Source organism: Lactuca virosa, chromosome 8, assembly GCF_052849685.1.
Source record: "Lactuca virosa cultivar CGN04683 chromosome 8, Lactuca_virosa_CGN04683_v6, whole genome shotgun sequence".
In the NCBI taxonomy this organism is placed as follows: Eukaryota; Viridiplantae; Streptophyta; class Magnoliopsida; order Asterales; family Asteraceae; genus Lactuca; species Lactuca virosa.
This window is the reverse complement of record NC_136433.1, coordinates 372986178-373006216: the sequence shown is the minus strand read 5'-3', so window position 1 is coordinate 373006216 and position 20039 is coordinate 372986178. Positions and strand designations below refer to the sequence as shown.

Here is a 20039-nt window from a genome sequence, read left to right as displayed (position 1 = left end):
ACATGAAAACTCATTCGACACGCCGAGTTGATGAACAACTCGTCGTGTTCACCTTCATCTGATGAACAACTTCCGTCCTCAACTCGCCGAGTTGATGAACAACTCGTCGAGTTCTAAGGAGATTGCCTTGGACTCGCCGAGTCCGTTCATGCACTCGCCGAGTTCCATGAACTTCTAGAATAATGGCTTAGTCCAGAACGTTGGGTCACTCCCTGGGACCCCTTTGAAACCTTTCCACACTCAACTGGGTTCTTTTGACCCTCAACAGAAAGGGCAAAACCCTTAGACTCGCCGAGTCCAATAATGGACTCGCCGAGTTGGTCACGTCCATACCCTAAATCTTTGCTTTCTGATGTACATCCTTTGATCAAAAGATAGATCCAAGCTTCTACAATCGATCTAGCACGTAAAGTTACAACCTTTACGTGCTTGCATGGGACTTTGAGCTCAAAAGGACATAAAACAAGCTCATATGGCACATGGAACCTTTCATGAGTGCAAAAGCACCCAAATCTGCCTAGTGACTCATTTCATGATGTGATTCAGAAGCTTAAACCCCCAACCACGTTTGCAAACATGGTTGGCTACCAAAATGGCTCATAAAAGCCCTAAATCTTCCCAAAGAGGGATCTAACAAATGAAAGAGCAAGGTATAGACTTTATACCTTCTGAAGACTGCAAATGATGGTCACAACTGAATCCCTCAAGCCTCCTCTTGATCCTTCAAGCTTTTCCTTCTTCCTTGAACCACAAAATCACCAAGATCACTCCATATGCCTTAAAATTCCTCAATAACGGCTAGGGTTTGCTATGGGGGTCTTCTGGGAGTAAATGGGACGAAGGAGGCCGAGTTAAGTTGTTTAAATAGGGTGCACACCCCTAGATTAGGGTTTTTGTTCAAACAGGGTCTACTCGCCGAGTCCAGGAACCGACTCGGCGAGTCCATCACTTAAGACCCGCGATCTTTCTCACTTCTACTCGGCGAGTTAATCCTTCGACTCGCCGAGTTCAAGGCCAAAAATGCAAATTATTAAAAGATTAAATGAAAGGATACGTACCAAGAACCAGGTGTTACATGAAGGTTATAGCTGCAGAAAGTAGAAACTACACCCCTCGCCACCTTTTTTTTATTCCAACAAGCGACACAACTCCAATATTGATGCCATTACACTATTATGGTCCTTAATTTTGGTAAAAAAAAAATTAGTTATTACTCTGGTTGAAACTCAAACCAAATATTATGCCAATTAGTGGAGACTATTTACTCTATTTTATTAATTCCATGTTTGGCAATTTATAAATTCCAATTTACTTTTGGAAATAAAAGTTTCCTATATATCAATGTATTTTACCAAAATAAACAAGGTAGTTTGATTTATTTACAATTAATAGCAACCAACTTTCAAAATTTACTATTTTAGATTTTTATATTTAATCAGCTTTTCAATTTTTTTATTCATTCTAATTAGTTTACCTAATTTTAGAAATTAAGCTATTAAATTAACACTTAATTTGAAAAGCATTTCATATGTTTCTTACAAATGTAACTTCGGTATGGTCTGCATTCTTTTTTGTTCCTTAACAGTGATTGGAGAAACAAAAGAAGATGTTGGGCCAAGTTTTTTCCGAGAAAAGGTCAAATAAATGGAGTAGCATTCTCAAAGACCCAGAGTTTGTTTATGCCCTGCTTTTGCATTCCAATGTTTCATGTCCATTTTTTGGTTTTATTTCAGGGTTGGACTAACCATGGCTTTTTGGTGTTCTTTTCAGGTTGATGAGGGGCAAGTTCGTTCGTTTTTCAAAGTTTCGATTGATGTGTTTTATTTTTCTAACAATTGATTGTGTTATCTTTCAAATCAGAAGCATTGCTTTTGTCAAAAATTCAATCTATTGTTTGCTTTTTATTGTATTTTTGTCTTTTATAATATATGGAGTAATTTTATGTTTATAGACATTTTTATGTTTTAAAATGTATATATTCTTGTGGCTAATTAGATTCTTTGTTTCACAGATAGTGTTGTTGTTAATTTGTATTTATTTTTTCATATATGATCTGTTTTAAATATGAATTACTTAATAAACATTATTATGTTATCGATTAATAAAGACAAATTTTTAATATGTTATAGATTTTCTCTACAAAAGAAAAGTTATGTAGGCTTTATTCATATAATTTACCCATTTTAAAACAAAATTCTTTCACATTAATTTTAATCATGCATTTCGTAATGTTTAGAAAAACATAAAAGCACAACTAAAAAAATGTGAGCGACGATGTATTGATTATGTGTAGTGTATTTTTATTTTTAACAAAGAAGAAATGAAATTTTATTTTTATTTTTAACTAAATGCAATGAGAAGTTTACAAATTACTTCTCTCATTCTTTCATACTAAAACATTTGTTAGTGTAAATTTGTAAACATTGTTTGTTGCTGTCTTACTGAATCAATAAACCTCCTGTCAACTTCTTCATTTCTTAATTTGCTTCAAAATAAATCACATTAAATACGAAATGTTGCATTATTGATTATATCTTGAATCACATAAACTATGAACACCTTGTAACATACAAGAGAGATAAACAATTCGTTACTTAAAGATTGCATCTTCAAAAAAAATTGTCGAAAAAAAATTGTTCAACACCCCAACCCCCTCTCTCATTTTTTCCGCCATCGCTAAAGGTTGTGACAAGTGACAAAGAGTTTTGAGGCGCATGAGGATTAACCCCTTATACACGAGTCAAATTCTGAGTTTGAAACGGAAGCACAAATCAAAGCCCACAAAATTAGGGTCTTAATTTAGGGTTTCATTTTTTTCTTGTAAGTACTCTCACTGCTCACCTTTCTTATTATTGTTATTCAACAAATTCAATGAATCTAAAATCTTTCTCTACTTATATACATGACACAGTTTCTTTTAGTTTTGTTTTAGATTCAATGAATCTGAAATCTTTCTCTACTTATATATGTTTATAAGTAGTAAACTATTTGCAGAAAAGAACTAATCGTCTCTAGAAATAAATTTCTAAAAAAACAATTCGCACCCGTCGCTTGGCGCGGGTAAACGGTTAGTGCATATATATATATATATATATATATATATATATATATATATATATATATATATATATATATGTTTGAGTTTGTTTGACCACAAAAAGTAAAAACATAAACTTTATATTTTTATTTGACGATAAAAAAACAAAATTGTTAACATAAACATGGAAGGTCAAATACTAATATAAGTTAACTACAAAAACAATGGTCGCAAGATTCTCATTTTCTTTACTTTCTTTTTAACTGTCTTCATCATCATCATCTTCTTCTTCTTCTTCTTCTTCTTCTTCTTCTTCTTCTTCTTCTTCTTCTTCTTCCCCTTTTCTCCAACTTTCTTCTCTTTTTTAATGGCTCCGACCCCGTTTCAGATTCATCTTTTTCTTCAATCACATTATCAAATTCATAACCATTTTCATCAACGTTCTTCAACGTATGAAAAGCAGCATCCTCCACGTATGAATCCAATAGTGTTTCAGTCACAGGATTATTAGAGTTTTTTGTTCCATGAACAGGTGTTTTAATAAAAGGTGGATTTGGAGAGCTTGATTTCATTATCTCACATCTGATTTGCTTCTGAACCTTCCCAAAAGTAATGGGCTCAGTTGAAAAAATGTCCACAAATCTGTCAAAAGTCGAAACACATAATTTAGGATTCAGAAGTTTGACATTTGAGGTCAAAATCACCAGTTTTTTATTTCAATATTTACTATAAATTCTTTGATTTTAGAGTAAATTATACGAATGGTCCCTATGGTTTGGGGTAGTTTGCGCGTTTGGTCCCAAACTTATTTTTTTAACTCGGAAGGTCCCTACTCTTTGTTTTTGTTACGCGTTTGTCCCTACTATTTGGTTATGTTACGCGTTTGGTCCTGTCTTATCTAAAAAAACTATTATTTAAATAGGGAAAAATGATGGAGTAGGTAAGGTAATATGAAGGGGTGGGGTTGGGGGCGTGTTTATTAAACTAAACTAAAAAATCAATGGCAAAATAGTGATTTTAGGTAAGACAGGGATTAAACGCGTAACAAAAACAAAAAGTATGAACCTTCCGAGTTAAAAAAATAAATTTGGGACCAAACGCGCAAATTACCCTAAACCATAGGGACCATTCGTGTAATTTACTCTTCATTTTATTGTAAGTATAGTACCTATTGGCCTCTTTCTCCGACTTGAAATCAACAAAGGCAAAGCCTTTGCAAATGCGTTCCCTGGTATTTTTGTTCCCCATAACAGCTGGAATTATGTTTATAATTTCAGAAAATGGTTTAAAAGCCGCTTTTAAATCTCTATGAATGTTCTTTTTCTTTGGAAGGTTATTCAAACGCACACGAATTCCATTTGGTTTGGCTTCGGGGACTGAAAAAGAATATAAGAAAAATCAAGATTGAATATAAAAATTCAGCCACGTGTATTTTAATTACTAAAACTTTTAATACTTTAATTACAAACTCATAATTCATCACTCAACAGTAGGAAAAGAGATGTGATTTACCAGTCAAGGGGGGTCGTCGAGTCATCGTGTAAGCAAAGAAGAAAAAAGACGACGTTGAAACTTGAAAATATTTCCAATTAGGTCTAAACAAAAAGAAAAGTAATCTAATATTAGTTTGGCTAAAGAAATCCGATTTAATTCATCCACCATTGAAAATATTATATAGCGAAAGTTGTAACCTTATTTACTTAAGAGATAGAAATTCTAATTTTTTTTTTTAAGAAAAACGCACAATCAGTTTTCCAAAAAGTTGTATTTGTCAAAATTCAATCAACATTTATACCCCTCATTTTAGCATTTAACTTTTTTCTTCTTTAGTCATTTTTACACAACGCCCAATCTATTTGTTAGAGATGTTATAAACATATTAACTAGATAAAATTATTACACAACCAACCACTTAACAAAAAAAGAAATTCCAAACTAATGTATATCAAATCATATAATCTATCTTGATAGGAATCGTCTCGATCACATTACAACATGACATATTTAGTCTTTCCTTGAATCTCGAATTGATACCATATATCTTTTAGTATAATAAATAACCCGTATACTTTTTAGTAATTTTTCATATGATTCAAATTTGGAGTTAGCAAAATAGAGATTTTCCTCATACAATGTGATGATTCCATTTCCTCATATGACTGAATCAATTTTAACAAAATCAGACATTACATTCAAGAACAAGACACGCCGTTTTAATAGAATCAAAATCAACAGGTTAAACCCATGGTTTTAACATAATCAGACTCAAAATTTGATGGAACTGGAACCAGAACCAGAACCAACGGTTCTTGAAATGATGGAACCGGAATTACACAGTCTCTTTAATTTTCCGAACCCATTCCGAAACCGTTGGAACCAACCGGTTCCGATACCGGATACCTGCTTTCTAAAAATATTAAATTTTCCGTTATATATGTAAACTAATCACACAACCAAGAATGTATTATCCCAAGTACATCAATTCTTCGACTAAATAAGATTGTCCCAACTACATCTACAATTGTTTATAGAGTTCAAAAAAGTTCACCGTAAATGTGTATATCCGCTATGGTTTCTTCTCTTCTTTTTGGGATTTGAGAAAATTAAGAAGCAATAGTTTCTTATATATAAAGAAAAATTTAATAAGACTCATGTATTCCCAATATTAGGACATTGCAACATGAAGTTTTAACTAGTAAACCAATATAAAGATAGGTGATAATACTCACACTTGTAGTTGCTTTTTATGTTGGCAATTGCTCAACTTTTGGATAATGTTGTTTATGATAGGGGCGTGTATCGAGCAGTTAATAGCCAAAAACGAATCATAACCATATTATTCGGTTAATACATTTTGTTAACCATTATTAGGTGGTTAAAATCGGTTTTGGTTAATGGTTAAGTCGGTTAATTCAGGTGTGGTTATGCTTAATTTTGGTTAACCAAAAAAGTGTGTCCATTTACATCATTTACGTGTTCATTGCTTTCATTAGCAACATTAATGATTGGATCTTATTCATCCCTTAAACTTTTTTTTTTTTTTTTTTTTTTTTTTTTTTTTTTTTGTAGTTTCTTCTATACAAAATTTCCTGAAAATACATTCTTAATAAATTACTGATGATAGGACATCAACACAATAATGGGTGCAAGCACTTCAAATAATATTATGGGCTTGCGTTAAGCCATTTGCCTCGATTAGAACATCCCAAACTTCCATTATATGCATTAAAATATTAAAATTATATAAAACTACATTGGAATTTGTAGGTATGGGTTTAACCGCTTAAGAGGGTACTGAAGCAACAGTGGGAATGGAATTTAAATTCACTAAAGCAAACTTCAAAAACAAACAAGGGAACGAATGAAGACGTGAAGTACAGTAAAACAGAAAAAAAAAAAAAGGGATATAAAAGATACCTGAATCCGAAGGGGATGAACAAGAGACGTAAGACGTTTCTATTGTGCAAGTGAACTTCCGACGATGAAGATTGAAGAAGAAGGGAGAAGACGAGAAGGGTAGAATGCCACCGGTAGTCCCGCAGAATACACGACACATGACCTCATGACCCCTTATTTTCTATTATAAATCAATAATCAAAGGGTTTTATTTTATTTGGGCTTTGGTATCTTCAATTATGGACGATTGGATGTGGATTTTGAGATTTGCTACTAAATCTATATATATATATATATATATATATATATATATATATATATAATAGGTTTAGGTTCTATGGAAAACAAAAAACCCTAAAAATCATAAAAATGCATAAAAAAAATACTTAGAGATCACAAAACTTTATTTTGAATTTTTTTTATAAAAAATCGCAGCTTTTTATTAAAATTCGCTGAAGTTTTTCTTTTTTTTTTTTTTTTTTTTAAAGTTCTTTTTTTTCAAATTTTTTTTTCAGCGAATTTCTTTAAAAACCTACGATTTTTTCATAAAAAATATCAAAAAAAAATTTGTGATCTCTAGTTATTTTTTTTATGCATTTTTATGATTTTTGGGGTTTTTTTTGTTTTCCAAATAACCATTCTCTCTCTCTCTCTCTCTCTCTCTCTCTCTATATATATATATATATATATATATATATATATATATATATATATATATATATAATATAGTCGGTTCGATTAATATAGGGTCGGTTACCCTATAAAAACAAAAACCGAACCACTAGATATATATCAGTTACCAAAAATAAAAACCAAATCAAACAGTTTTAAAAATGGTTAGGTTTTTTGGTGATTGTAGTCACGCCTAGTTTATGAGGTAATTGTTAGTTTGGATATCACTAGAATTTCATAAATAAAAGTAAGACAACATATTCTTTTTAATTGTTTCCCATGTTATATTTTTCTAACAATGTTATTATTGTTAATCTTACGTACAGATCAACAATGAGGCAACTTTTGTGAAACAGAATCAAAAAAGTTCACCGTAAATGTGTATATCCGAATGGATTTTTAACTTCTAATTCAATTGATAATTATTTCTAAATATGATTGTCCTAATTTAATCAATTACATGTTCTAGGTTACGTATTAATGCAGTCATATGCACTTTCATGAAGTTACGTAACTGTCAAGGAACTAAACAGTTTGTTGATTTAATTACTCTGGGATGAAAGTTAACTAAAGATATAGTTTTCGTTCTTGAGGTACAACGTAACAAAAAAACAACAGACATCATACATACTAACAGAATCAGAATCAAAGATCAAATTTAGAGTTACACAAATAGAAGCTACAACTTCCTCGATGACATTATTGTCTATTGAACACAATCTTGACATTTCTTATTTTGCAGCTAACATGTACAATAAACCACACAGATAGGGAAGTAGGGTACAGTGAAAGTGGCTAGAAGTTAGCTTAATGTGGATCAAAAGTGGATGGAAAAGGTATAAGCTGACATTTGTGTGTGTGTGTTTTTTTTTTCTAAATCTAATTTGAGTTCTTAGTCAAAATTTTAAAGAATTTAAAATTATTATCATATATCGTTTTGGGATTTTATACGTTGAATTGCGCGTTTAAAAATCATTTCATTATTGTTCTTATAAAGAGTGATAATGATTTCATTATCTTTAAGAGCATTGTCTGTGTGCAACTAGATGTACACCAATTTGGTGCGACATCACATGTCACATAAGCAATGGTGTTATAACACCAAACAAAGAAATGAGTTTCATATTATAACAATGTTAACACCAATATTTTCCATTTCATATTTTTTTTATTTGTTTTTCGAGTTTGGTTTTTTTTTCATGTTTCTTCTTTTAACTAATAAAACAAATATATTTCTATATATATATAATATTTAAAAAACGAAAAAAAGACATAATTTTTAAAAATTAAAATTCAGGTTACAATAAAAAACCATTAATTTTAAAAGATAACATTTTTTTTCCTATTCCTAATTAACCCAAATAGCATCTAAAATAAACATAAAACCATAACATTTTACTACTAATCTTAACTAACCAAAATACTTCTTTCTAATCTGATCCTTCATCGCTTGAAACACTGCTAGATCTTGAGGTGACAAACCCTCCTTAGTAGTCCGAAGAATTGACAACTACTGTGAAACGTCCCAAAAATAAGACCAAAAAATTTCATTTTTAATTTAGTAAAATAAGTATTTCCAAAACATCATCGGTACAAACCAAATAAAATAAATGTGTCAAACAACATATCAATTAGAGTGAATCACAAAAAGCGGAACGAGGTGGTGTGTGCTCTGCAATCATCCTGAGCCCTTCCCCTTGAAACTGGAAATACCTGAGACATAAACTAAAAACTATAAGCACAAAGCTTAGTGAGTTCCCTAAGATACCGCATACCAAAACATATAACAAATTGTGACAACTGCCAATTTTGGGTCAAACAAAGTCAACAAGTCAACCAAGTCAACTCGACTAGTATTAGGATTTTAGGATAAGCGTTATGTTTCCTAATGTTCCCAATGTACAACTTACAATTATAATACAAATTATCTCTCTGGATTGCCAATTATCAAATATAAACCCTAATTAGGGTTAGTAACGTAACAACTCGATAATCCAACTATGTATTATTTGAGAATAAATAATATTCGTAACACAAATGTAGTGGAGTTCATAAACCTAACACTACGTGGCAAATTCATAACAAAGGCTACAAACACCACTTTTTTGTGAATTCGTCACCAAATGCGACAAAGTCTATACCCGTCTAAACACCAAATTTTTAATGAAACGAACTTGGAAATTCAACCTAACTGTTCATCTAACGTATTATTATTTGATAACAATGTTTGTTATAATATTTTGAACTTTCTAATTCAAATTAAATATTTATACATACTTTATACCATACTTTTTATTAAAAACACATCACTTTTATAAAAACCCCACTCTTTTATAAAAATGGCTAGCTTTTATAAAAGAATGACTAGCTTTGACTTTAGGGGTTATAGAACCCAAATATGACACCATGGTCACCTCTTTTCCAACAAGTCAAATCCCCCACACTTCTCCATGCATGCCCACCCTACCCACCCCATCCCTTCCCCCTCTCTCTTCATAACTCGGCCGAGAGCACATCAACCACCACCATCTTCACCATTTTTCAACTTCCTCTCCAAGATTAAGCTCTCATCTTCCAACCCTAAATTCTCCCAAGTGTTCTTAAACTTTTGGTAAGTACTTCCTTAATCTTCTAGTGATTCTACACACTTCTATACTAGTTTCAATCCATTTACACACAATATCACGTGTTACTATTCATAGGATCTTCAAATCTTCAAAGTGTCCTTCAAGTGTTCTTGACTTGAAACCTTCCATCAAAAACCTTTCTTTCATCAAGTAAACACACATAAGGTGAGTTCACACCCCTTCATTTTCGAGATTTCTAAGTTTTAGGGGGAGAATACAAGTAAACTTGTAAAAATATACAAGTTATTATGAATGCTTCCTATTATGTTGTGTAAAAGTGCTAAATACTTGAAATAATGTTATTACCAAGCTTTATGAACATTTAGATGTAAATGTTTGTTTAAAATACAAAACTATGAAAAACATGTTTAAACATGCTTTATGTTCTTGAGAAAAAGTCATAAATACAAAACTATTAAAACTAGGGATTTTATGAGCCTAATATGAGTTTTCTAGCAAAAATGGTTATACCAAGTTATTACATCATTTTTGTGGGATATAAACCAAAATATGTTATTTTGGATATATGTCTTGAAACTAGTCAGAAATATTAAAGATTTAGTTTTACAAAAATAAAACTTCAAACTCTATCATTTCAGGCAAAAATGGGTTTTCTAACAAAAATGGTCATAACTAGGTTATGGTACCATTTTTGTGGGTTTTGACCAAATATATGTTGTTTAAAACATATAAATTTAACTTGACCTAAAATCACAAAAAGGTAAAAATAAGTTTTACATAACTATATTTCATTATTTGCCGTTTGTGACGTTAAAAGTCAAAAACTAGAAAAATGGGCATTTTCATACCAAGGACCCACTTATTTGTGCTAGATGTAAAATACTTGTTATTTATGAATATCTGAACATGCTAGCCCTCTCTCTCTCTCTCTATATATATATATATATATATATATATATATATATATATATATATATATATATATATATATATATATATATATAGGTACAAAAATCAAATATTACAATATACTATATAGGTATAGTTTATGAATCATTAACACTATTGTAACATGTTGAGCAAAGTGGATAATTATATATATATATATATATATATATATATATATATATATATAATTATTTTATACAATTTTATTATCATGGAAAAGTGATAATTACACATACAAAGGTTTTCATTACAACAAAACGTAAATTTGTTGAATCAATTTTTGTGAGTCAAAGTCTTCATCGTACTTATCAGTGTACCTACAAAAGTCTTGTATTATAACCAGAATCTCCCGTAAGAGAGCGTAATACTTGTGTATAGATCTATACAGGGATAACAATCCCGCGCCTAAGCTGCTTGCAACAGTTAGACCGACAGGTCTAGGGTGACAAATGTCATAACATTCCGGCGCCTGAAGAACGTCGTAATAGACCATCTATGTCTTTAGCAAGGTTATAATAACTCACATGGGGAAACAACGATACATTTAGTTTACGGGGAAAGATACATTCAAACGGTTTTATATAATTTAAAACTGCTTATTACTATTTTAAGTATGGAAATACTTGTACATTTTGGTCTTAGGGTTTCTAAGACTACAACTCATTTTTAAGGCAAATATTGGATTTTCTGGAAACGAACACTATCAATTTACAAGGAAAGGCTTACAATGCTTCATACAAACTCTTATGAACTTGCCAACTTGATTGTTGACACTTTTCAAAACTACTTGTATTCTCAGGAAATCACTAAAACATGTAACTACAAGCTTTTGAGGATGGGACGCTAAGGCGTGAGACAAATATTTTTATCAATATATTGTAATTGATTTTGAAAAATGCAACTCTTACAACAATGTAACATTTTCAATTATATTAATGATGGTTGTGTTTGGTTTGATCACTATTATGCATTATGTTATGATACAATACATGGAAGTCATCCACCCCCGGACGTTTCTGTTGGGTTTTGTATACTACAACATCCTATGTTGCACATACAATGAAAGACCCACACTTTCATAAATTCTACATTATTACTCCAAAACATGATACATGCATATTCACAAATAATATTTTACATTGATAACTTGTTTACAAACGACTGGATACAAACCGACTAAGTTTTAATATTTTACATAACTACCCATGATATTGTAATTTTATACAAACATAAACCGAAATACAAAAGTACTATTACAAACTATTCTAAATCTTCTAACAGTATACTACCATACTGCTTATTTATTTCCTGCAATAGTTAAACATTGAGAGGGGTAAATGGTGACGCTTAGTGAGTTCAATAATAGATACAATATAGCGTTATGCCATATATACACTTCAATATGACAGAAGCAAGGAGGAACAAGGAACAACAAAGGCTTATGTGAATAATGCGAAAAGCTTTCCATATTAATCAATGAGACATAACAATTTCCATACTTGATATACAATCAATAAAATTTCAGCACAAGTGGCACAGAAAATACTCAGGAATATCATTTTGCTAGAATATTCAGGCTTTCAACCTTATCTTAGCATACTGCCGAAGCCAAAGTGATGCCTATGTCATACACTTCATGGTCAACGGTACATACCAATACCCAAGTGATGCCTATGTCATACACTTCGTGGTCAGAGGTATAGCTTTGCTATAAAAATAGCAGAAATAATAACACGAGATGATAACATGGAAAAGCACATAGCATATATAACACATAACATACAATTATTCCTATATATTGAACTCACTGTGAAATAACCGGGGGTTAAAATAGTAATTTGGGCAGCACTTCGTTACTATAATTAGCTTTCTTCGTTGAAAACCGGGCCCTGCGAGGGTTGGGCTGGAAACTGAAAAGATAAATTTCTCGGGCTTCTTAGGCACTTCGGAACGTATTTCGGGTGTTGAAAATAATGTCGGGGCTTCGGGGGAAGTGGAAGTAGTTAAAATATTGAGTTTAGGGTGAAAAATGGCAATTTTACCAAAAATACCTGGGAGGTCTCGCAGCCTCTATATATAGCTGCGAGTCTCAGATCCGAAGCGAGAGGAAGGGAGGGCAGGTGGCGCGAGGCTCGGACACGCGTCAGAAGGGGGGAGGCTCGGATGCGAGGAGACACGTGTCGGATCCGGAAGCAGCACACACGTCGGATGGTCTTCGGCCGAGTCACGACGTCGGACACGAGGAGCGTCTCGAGCGGGCGACGTGGTGCGCATGGAGCGAGTGACGTGGCTTTTCTGGGTGAAGCTTATCCATGCGAAATTTCTCGAATTTTGTGCCAAAATCTTCTAAAATTCATAACGTTCGCATACGAGCTCCGTTTTTGACGTTCTTTATATGCACGCGTAGGCAGGAATATACTCTACAACTTTCGTTTAGTCTTCGCCGGCTAATTTTGACTTTATTTTTAATATTATTATTTTTAACAGACCGGGACAAGAAAATCAGTTAAAAATTCATAACTTCTTCATCCGATGTCCGTTTTCGTCTGTATTTTTACCGTTGTACTACTATTGACTAGACCTTCAATTCTCGTTTAGGTTGTGTCGGCTAAAAATCACTCGATCTAAAATTCAAGTTTTTAGATGTCTACTGCTAAGCTGAAACTTAGAAAAATCATAACTTCCTCATACGAAGTCAGATTTGGGCGTTCTTTTTATGAAAATTCTCGGTTTAACAAATACTAAGACTTTCATTTAGATCACCAAGGCTAAAAAGTAGTTTATCAAAAACTCATTTTTTACGTCATTCGACGCCGTGCCGGTTTTGTCGCGGATCTTCGATTGGTCATAACTTCTTCGTTATAACTCGGATTTCGATGAGGTTTTCGCCTAAATGCTTCTAATGAAATTATATACAAATTTGGATGATAAAATTTTACTTATTTCAAATTTTATATTTTCGTTAAATTTCGATATTTATCTTTTAATTGGAATCTCATAAGACTTCCAATATTTTCCGAGTGATTCTAAACATAGTTTTACTTCATTTCTAGTAAAAACTATCCGTTAGAACTCAATACTCAATATCACATAATATTTCATAATATTATTTACTTAAAATACGATTTCAAAACGTGTATGTTACAAATACCTCCTCCTTTTGAGGATTTCGTCCCCAAATTACATCAATTAAAATAAATGGGTATATTTCGCTCTTATCTCATTCTTATTCTCCCAAGTATAGTTCGGGCCTCGATGGTGTTTCCACTTGACAAGCACCAACTCTACTTCTTTATTACGTAGATTAATTGTTCTTTCATTCACGATCTCTTCAGGCTCTTCTACATATCTTAACTTATTATCCAATTTCACCTCGGATAATGGAACTGTCTCATCATAGATGCTCAAGCATTTGTGCAGATAACTCACATGAAAGACATCATGAATACCTGCCAAATCTTCAGGCAATTCCAAGCGGTATGCTTGTTTACCAATCCTCTGGAGAATTTTGAAAGGACCAACAAATCTAGGACTTAGTTTTCCTTTCTTTCCAAATCGCATAAGACCTTTCCATGGGGATACCTTCAACATTACGAAATCACCCACCTGGAATTTTATTGGTCGCCTCCTCTTTTCCGCATAGGACTTTTGTCGATCCTGGGCAGCTTTCATTCTTTCTCGTACAATTTAAATTTTATCGGTGGTGTCTTGAATCATTTTAGGGCCTCCAAGGATCTTCTGTCCTACATCACGCCAACATAATGGTGTACGATATTTGCGACCATATAATGCTTCATATGGTGGCATTTTGAATGAAGTGTGGTAACTGTTATTATACGAGAATTCGACAAGAGGTAAGTACCTATCCCAGTTACCACCGAACTCCAAGACACATGCACGAAGCATATCTTGTACTGTTTGGATTGTTCTCTCCGTCTGACCATCTGTCTGGGGATGATAAGCTGTGTTGAGAGCAACTCGAGATCCCAATTCACGTTGCATACTCACCCAAAAGTGAGAAGTGAAACGAGTATCACAATCAGAAATAATCTTTAGTGGCGCACCATGTCTCGCCACAATTCCGTCCAAGTATACTTGCGCGTATTTCTCTATTGGAGCATCTTTTCGTAGCACAAGAGTTCTGCATGGTTCTTTGATAACCAATCCATGCCGAGAATAATATCAAAGTTGGGCAAGGAGATAGGAATTAGGTTAGCAAGAAGATTATAACCTTCAATTCCTATGACACTATCTCTATAGACTTTATCAGCAAGTAATGATATACTTCCTATGTTATCTATATGAAATGATTGGACAATTGCGTAACAAGTAATTTGAAAAGAATGTGCGAATTTATAAGGCACGAAAGAATCTGAGGCATCGAAATCAAATAAGATGTGAGCAGATCTAGAGTTTACGAGAAAATTACTAGTCACAACGTTCGAGTCCTAACTTACCTCCTCTGTGGTAATCTAAAATGTACTATATTTAACTTTTGGTTTGCCAAACGATTGTCAAACTCTTCAAACTTCTTAGTTACTAGCGGTGCTCCAACCTGCACCCGCTCATCATTCTCTATTGGGCCTTCAATCCTAATCTTTGAGTTAAAACTCAATTCTCATTGCTGACTCCTGCTCCTTCTTGGTTTATAGACTAAACCCAAGATAAGGTCTTTACTTTTGCTACAACAACAACTCGAATGGTCATATTCTAATGACCTTTGATTTTATAATGCACAAGACACATAACGAACCAAAATCTTGTATTAGAATCAGATCGAATAAATCGAGCTGATGGAATAGAGAAAACAAAGAGAGTTTGATCAACACGTGGATGCTTCGGAACAGAAAGAATAGCACCACGTATTTCTAATTCGTACTCGTGCTTTTGGGTATACACATCAGTTTTGTCAAATGACAAAATATTCTGATTGATTACGAAATCACGGATTTCATACTGTAATCCTTCCATGAATAACTAAATTCTTCATCGTCTTCATAACATGTAACATTTCTAGTTAATGTTTACTCAATTCTTTAATGAAGATCATTATATTTCTATCGACCATCTCGACCATCTCCTTCTTGACAGAAGTTTCGTCATTACTCAATACATGGCTTTCTAAACCAATCAACTTTATCTTTGTAGATTTATATTAATCGGACTCCACTCTTTATGACATTAAGATTTGAACGATAATAATCTTCTTAGTCATTACCGAAACGAAGGTAACGACACACATGAATAAAACAGAATCATTTGCTAGCTTCTTGGTAACCTTGTGACTTTCCCTGATCCAAGTGTGAGTCCTGTGCTTCCGATTGTATAGGCCTCTACTACCATTCACACCTACTCATACTCATCCCAAGTATTGTCTCGCAGTTTTCCAAGTCACCATTCAAAATCACAAAACAACTTATTACACATGAATGTGTTCAAACAAATACATACAACAATTTCTCCTAGACTCAACTAGGGTTTTCGCGTTTCTATCAAACATATCTTGGATTACTTATACTCGTCTTCTAAGATTCTTCTCACGCATATGCTCGATCTAGCATATTCTAATACTTTTTCATAGGTCGATAGAATTTTACTTCCAATTCTTCATATAAATTCTTTCTCGGGTAGTGTCTACTCTGCAAGACATACTACACCCAAAATTTACTCTAGCAGTGTAGAGACAAACGGTTTTCAACTACTTGCATCATCTTCTAACTTATGTAATTCACCATGTACATTTGTTCATTTCATTATCCTTCCATGACATCGTCATTCCTGTATCTGAGTAAGTCTTCTTCTCATGGTTGTATCTTTTAAGTCTACTTCATAGGAGTCTATCCTAAGAAGTCTGCATTATAGCTGCATCTCAGCAAGCTCTACTAGCTTCAACTTGGTTCTCTGTCATTCCTAAATACAACATTTCTTCGCATACAATACTATGGGTGTATTGCTTCTTCAACTAAGCATTCTACCTTACTTAAACAAGTAAGTTGCTTAACCTTTTACCACTAAATGACTCAATTCACCATCCCAATCTTGTATGTTAAAGTCGGCTTAACACACAATGGAACTTCCATAAGGATGTGATAGAAGTCAATCATCACTCAGTATTATTAAATACTAAGTCTGGACATCTTGTATAGGGTTACTACTCGAACTACATACTACATCACAAAATCTTGGCCTATTGAGTCTGAAAACTTCATTAGCCTTTCCTTTGATCTTCATTTAATTCTTCTAAATCTTGTACCACATTAATTTCAATACTGTCGAAGTATTTATCACCATCTTCGTTAACATCCATAAATTTTACGCCAAATTCAAACTTTTTCAACCATAAATAAAAGTCAAATAGTATTGTTTACAAAATGTTTTCAAATCAATATCCATCAGAGTGTCCCAAAATCATATCATAAGGATGAGGAGCGGTACGGTCACGCCTTCGCCTTGCCACGATCTCCTGAAGTACCTGAAACAATAAACTGAAACTGTAAGCCCGAGGGATTAGTGAGCTATCCCCAAAATACCAATACCACACTGACAATACCATATCAGTAACAACCAATCAATCAATCATGCATATTGGGCCATCGGCCTGACTGGTCCGCCCTACCGGGCCTACAGTCTAACTGAATCTATTCATGCATACTGGGCCATCGGCCTGACTGGACCGCCCTACCGGGCCTTCAGTCTATCAGAGTCTATCCCGAGCCTTCGGCATGACTGGTCCGCCTCGTGGGCCTGCAGTCTCCCCGGACCGCTCATAGGGTATGTTGGCCTTCAGCATAAAGCAGGACCGCCTCAACCCAACCAATAAGCAAATAACCAAGTTCACATAACTATCATATACTGGCATATACAACATCAAACATATCTATCACACTGATCATCAACCATAGAATCTTCTCGTAACGAGAGTACCGACCTAGCAGGTCACTAACATACCAATCCTTACGGATCATAAAGCATAACATACTGTCTACCCTGATTCCGATCTAGCAGACTAAACCATATGTAGCATACCATAACAATAACAACAAAAAGGGCCGGCCTTGGTGCCGTAGACCCTATCGATATAGTGAGGATGACTCACCTTGCAGATGTCGACTCGAAAGGTAAACTCAAATTCTCGGATCACTTGTCACAGGCTCCACCACCTATGACCATAGTACAATATACTCATAAGTCCTTAACTCTATAAGGTACTCCATAACCCACCAGTCAACCCCTGGTCAAAGTCAAAGTCCTCAGTCAAGGTCAACAGTCCATGTTGACCCCCAACTCGCCGAGTACCCTTGGCTACTCGCCGAGTTCCTCGAAGCACATTCCACTCGCCGAGTCATCGGGGTAACTCGTCGAGTTCCTTCGATTCCCGATCAAACTCTAAGGCCACCCGTCGAGTTCCCTCCTTTCCACTCGACGAGCACATACGCATGCATATCCTAGGGAAAACTCATCCGACTCGCTGAGTTGTTCTTCAACTCATCGAGTCTTATGGTGATCTTCCTCGGACTCGCCGAGTTGTTCATCCAACTCGTCGAGTTCACGACCATCTTCGTGTGACTCGCCGAGTCAACCTTGCGACTCGCCGAGTCCATTCAGTCCATTTTCCATACAGACTTGTTTTGAGCCAAGCAGCGGCTCCAAATCACAGATCCAAGCTTCTAGGGCATGCTTTTCACGTAAAGTTGCAAACTTTATGTGCATGCATGACTAATAAGGCTCTTAATGCCAAACTAAGTTCTTAATGGGGCTTTATGCACAAGGAGGGCCTCATTCTCGACCAAAATCAGAGCTTTATGACTCTAGAACCCAAGAAGGTTACAGATCTGAAGTTACAACTTCAGATCTAGCTCATATCCCACATTACCATCTCAACCAACCCATAAAAACCCTAGATCTCAACCAAAAGAGGTCTAGAAAGAAAAAGGAGAAAAGGTGATGACTTGATACCTCCAAATGATGCTATTTGAGGTAGATTTCTGATCTCCCACACTTCCTTGCTCCTAGCCTTTTGTTTCCCCAAGCTTCTCTCCTCAAAAGATCTCCTCTCCAAAGCTTTACACACACAAGAATGAACACCACACGAATTAGGGTTTTTTTCTGAGCTCTCAAGGATTGCAAAGAGGCCAAAGGAGGCTTATGCTTCCTTAAATAGGGTGAAAAACCCCGGGATTTAGGGTTTCATCTGCCAGCTCCTACTCGCCGAGTCCCAATATGGACTCGTCGAGTAGGTCACTTAACACGCGATCCCACCCCGCTGCTACTCGACGAGTTGGTCAACCAACTCGTCGAGTAGAGCTTCACCCAATAAATCTTATTTAAACAATACCTGAGAATCGGGGCGTTACACTTCGGTTCTTCCGACTCTATAAACAATCACTGCTTTAATCTCGACAGCGGTGGAACAACTTCATGGATTTGTACCAACACATTTATCTTGCCCAAACGTGTTTCAAACGCACATCTTTCTTCCAAAGATGTTATTATATATTAAACATACTTTAAATGTATAATACCACTCTATTGGTATTAATACAGTATTTACGATAACACTTCACATATATATATATATATATATATATATATATATATATATATATATATATATATATATATATATATTTACGATATCCCGCGATCATTTATTTATAAACTTATCGATGCCAACTATCATAAGTCTCTTTATCACTTCCAAAAGTTTCATGTAAATTCTATTACGAAAATTCTTAGAATTCTGAACATAAAATTTTCTAAACCAAGATCGGCAACAGACCTTAAACTTTCTCAAATAATAGCAATATAGGTATGAAACCTAAAGCATGCTATATTTTCTTATCATTTAGCACTTAATAGAATATATGGCATATCTCCTCTTAATATTCTAGTGCTTGTCCCCATTAGGTATTCAACCTAAAGTATACTAGATACATATCGTATCATCTTCACTTAACAATCCATGTTTAAATATAGAAATTCTCAAAATTCCTAGTTCACGTAAACTAATTCTCTGAAAATTTTGAAGTAACTTAATATCTTAGAATACTAGGGTTTATCACTACCCAATACCCCACTTAAGTATTTCCTATGGTTTGTATCCATATACTCTTAATGAATCCGTTCATATATTGAACTTCTGATGGTTTAAGTCTAAATACCAATCCGTGGAATTTAGTTAACTTAAACCACCGCTCTGATACCATGATTGAAAGACCCACACTTTCATAAATTCTACATTATTACTCCAAAACATGATACATGCATATTCACAAATAATATTTTACATTGATAACTTGTTTACAAACGACTGGATATAAACCGACTAAGTTTTAATATTTTACATAACTACCCAGGATATTGTAATTTTATACAAACATAAACCGAAATACAAAAGT

At 34.0% G+C, this 20039-nt stretch overlaps 1 protein-coding gene across 2 annotated transcripts; it reads right to left on the bottom strand.

Annotated features, from left to right (window-relative positions):
- Positions 1 to 3261: 3261 nt before the first annotated feature.
- Positions 3262 to 6662, bottom strand: LOC145134717 (uncharacterized). Of its 2 annotated transcripts, XM_079069557.1 has the most exons (4): positions 6455 to 6662; positions 4550 to 4632; positions 4206 to 4413; positions 3262 to 3679 (listed from the first exon to the last, which is right to left on the bottom strand). In XM_079069557.1, the coding sequence occupies exons 2-4, from the start codon at positions 4572 to 4574 to the stop codon at positions 3316 to 3318; spliced, it is 597 nt and encodes a 198-aa protein (XP_078925683.1). In that variant the 5' UTR covers positions 4575 to 4632; positions 6455 to 6662; the 3' UTR covers positions 3262 to 3315. The 2 variants fall into 2 exon arrangements, with proteins under 2 accessions (XP_078925683.1, XP_078925682.1); XM_079069556.1 differs by lacking the exon at positions 4550 to 4632.
- Between the last annotated feature and the right edge of the window lie 13377 nt (positions 6663 to 20039).

Bases quoted from the DNA above. Each gene is read 5' to 3' on its own strand.
- LOC145134717 (XM_079069556.1), bottom strand. From the start codon at position 6,593: ATGTGTCGTGTATTCTGCGGGACTACCGGTGGCATTCTACCCTTCTCG. The intron at 4,414-6,454 runs GTATCTTTTATA...ATTCTTTTTCAG, and splicing joins TTCATCCCCTTCGGATTCAG to TCCCCGAAGCCAAACCAAAT. The intron at 3,680-4,205 runs GTACTATACTTA...GACTTTTGACAG, and splicing joins TCGGAGAAAGAGGCCAATAG to ATTTGTGGACATTTTTTCAA.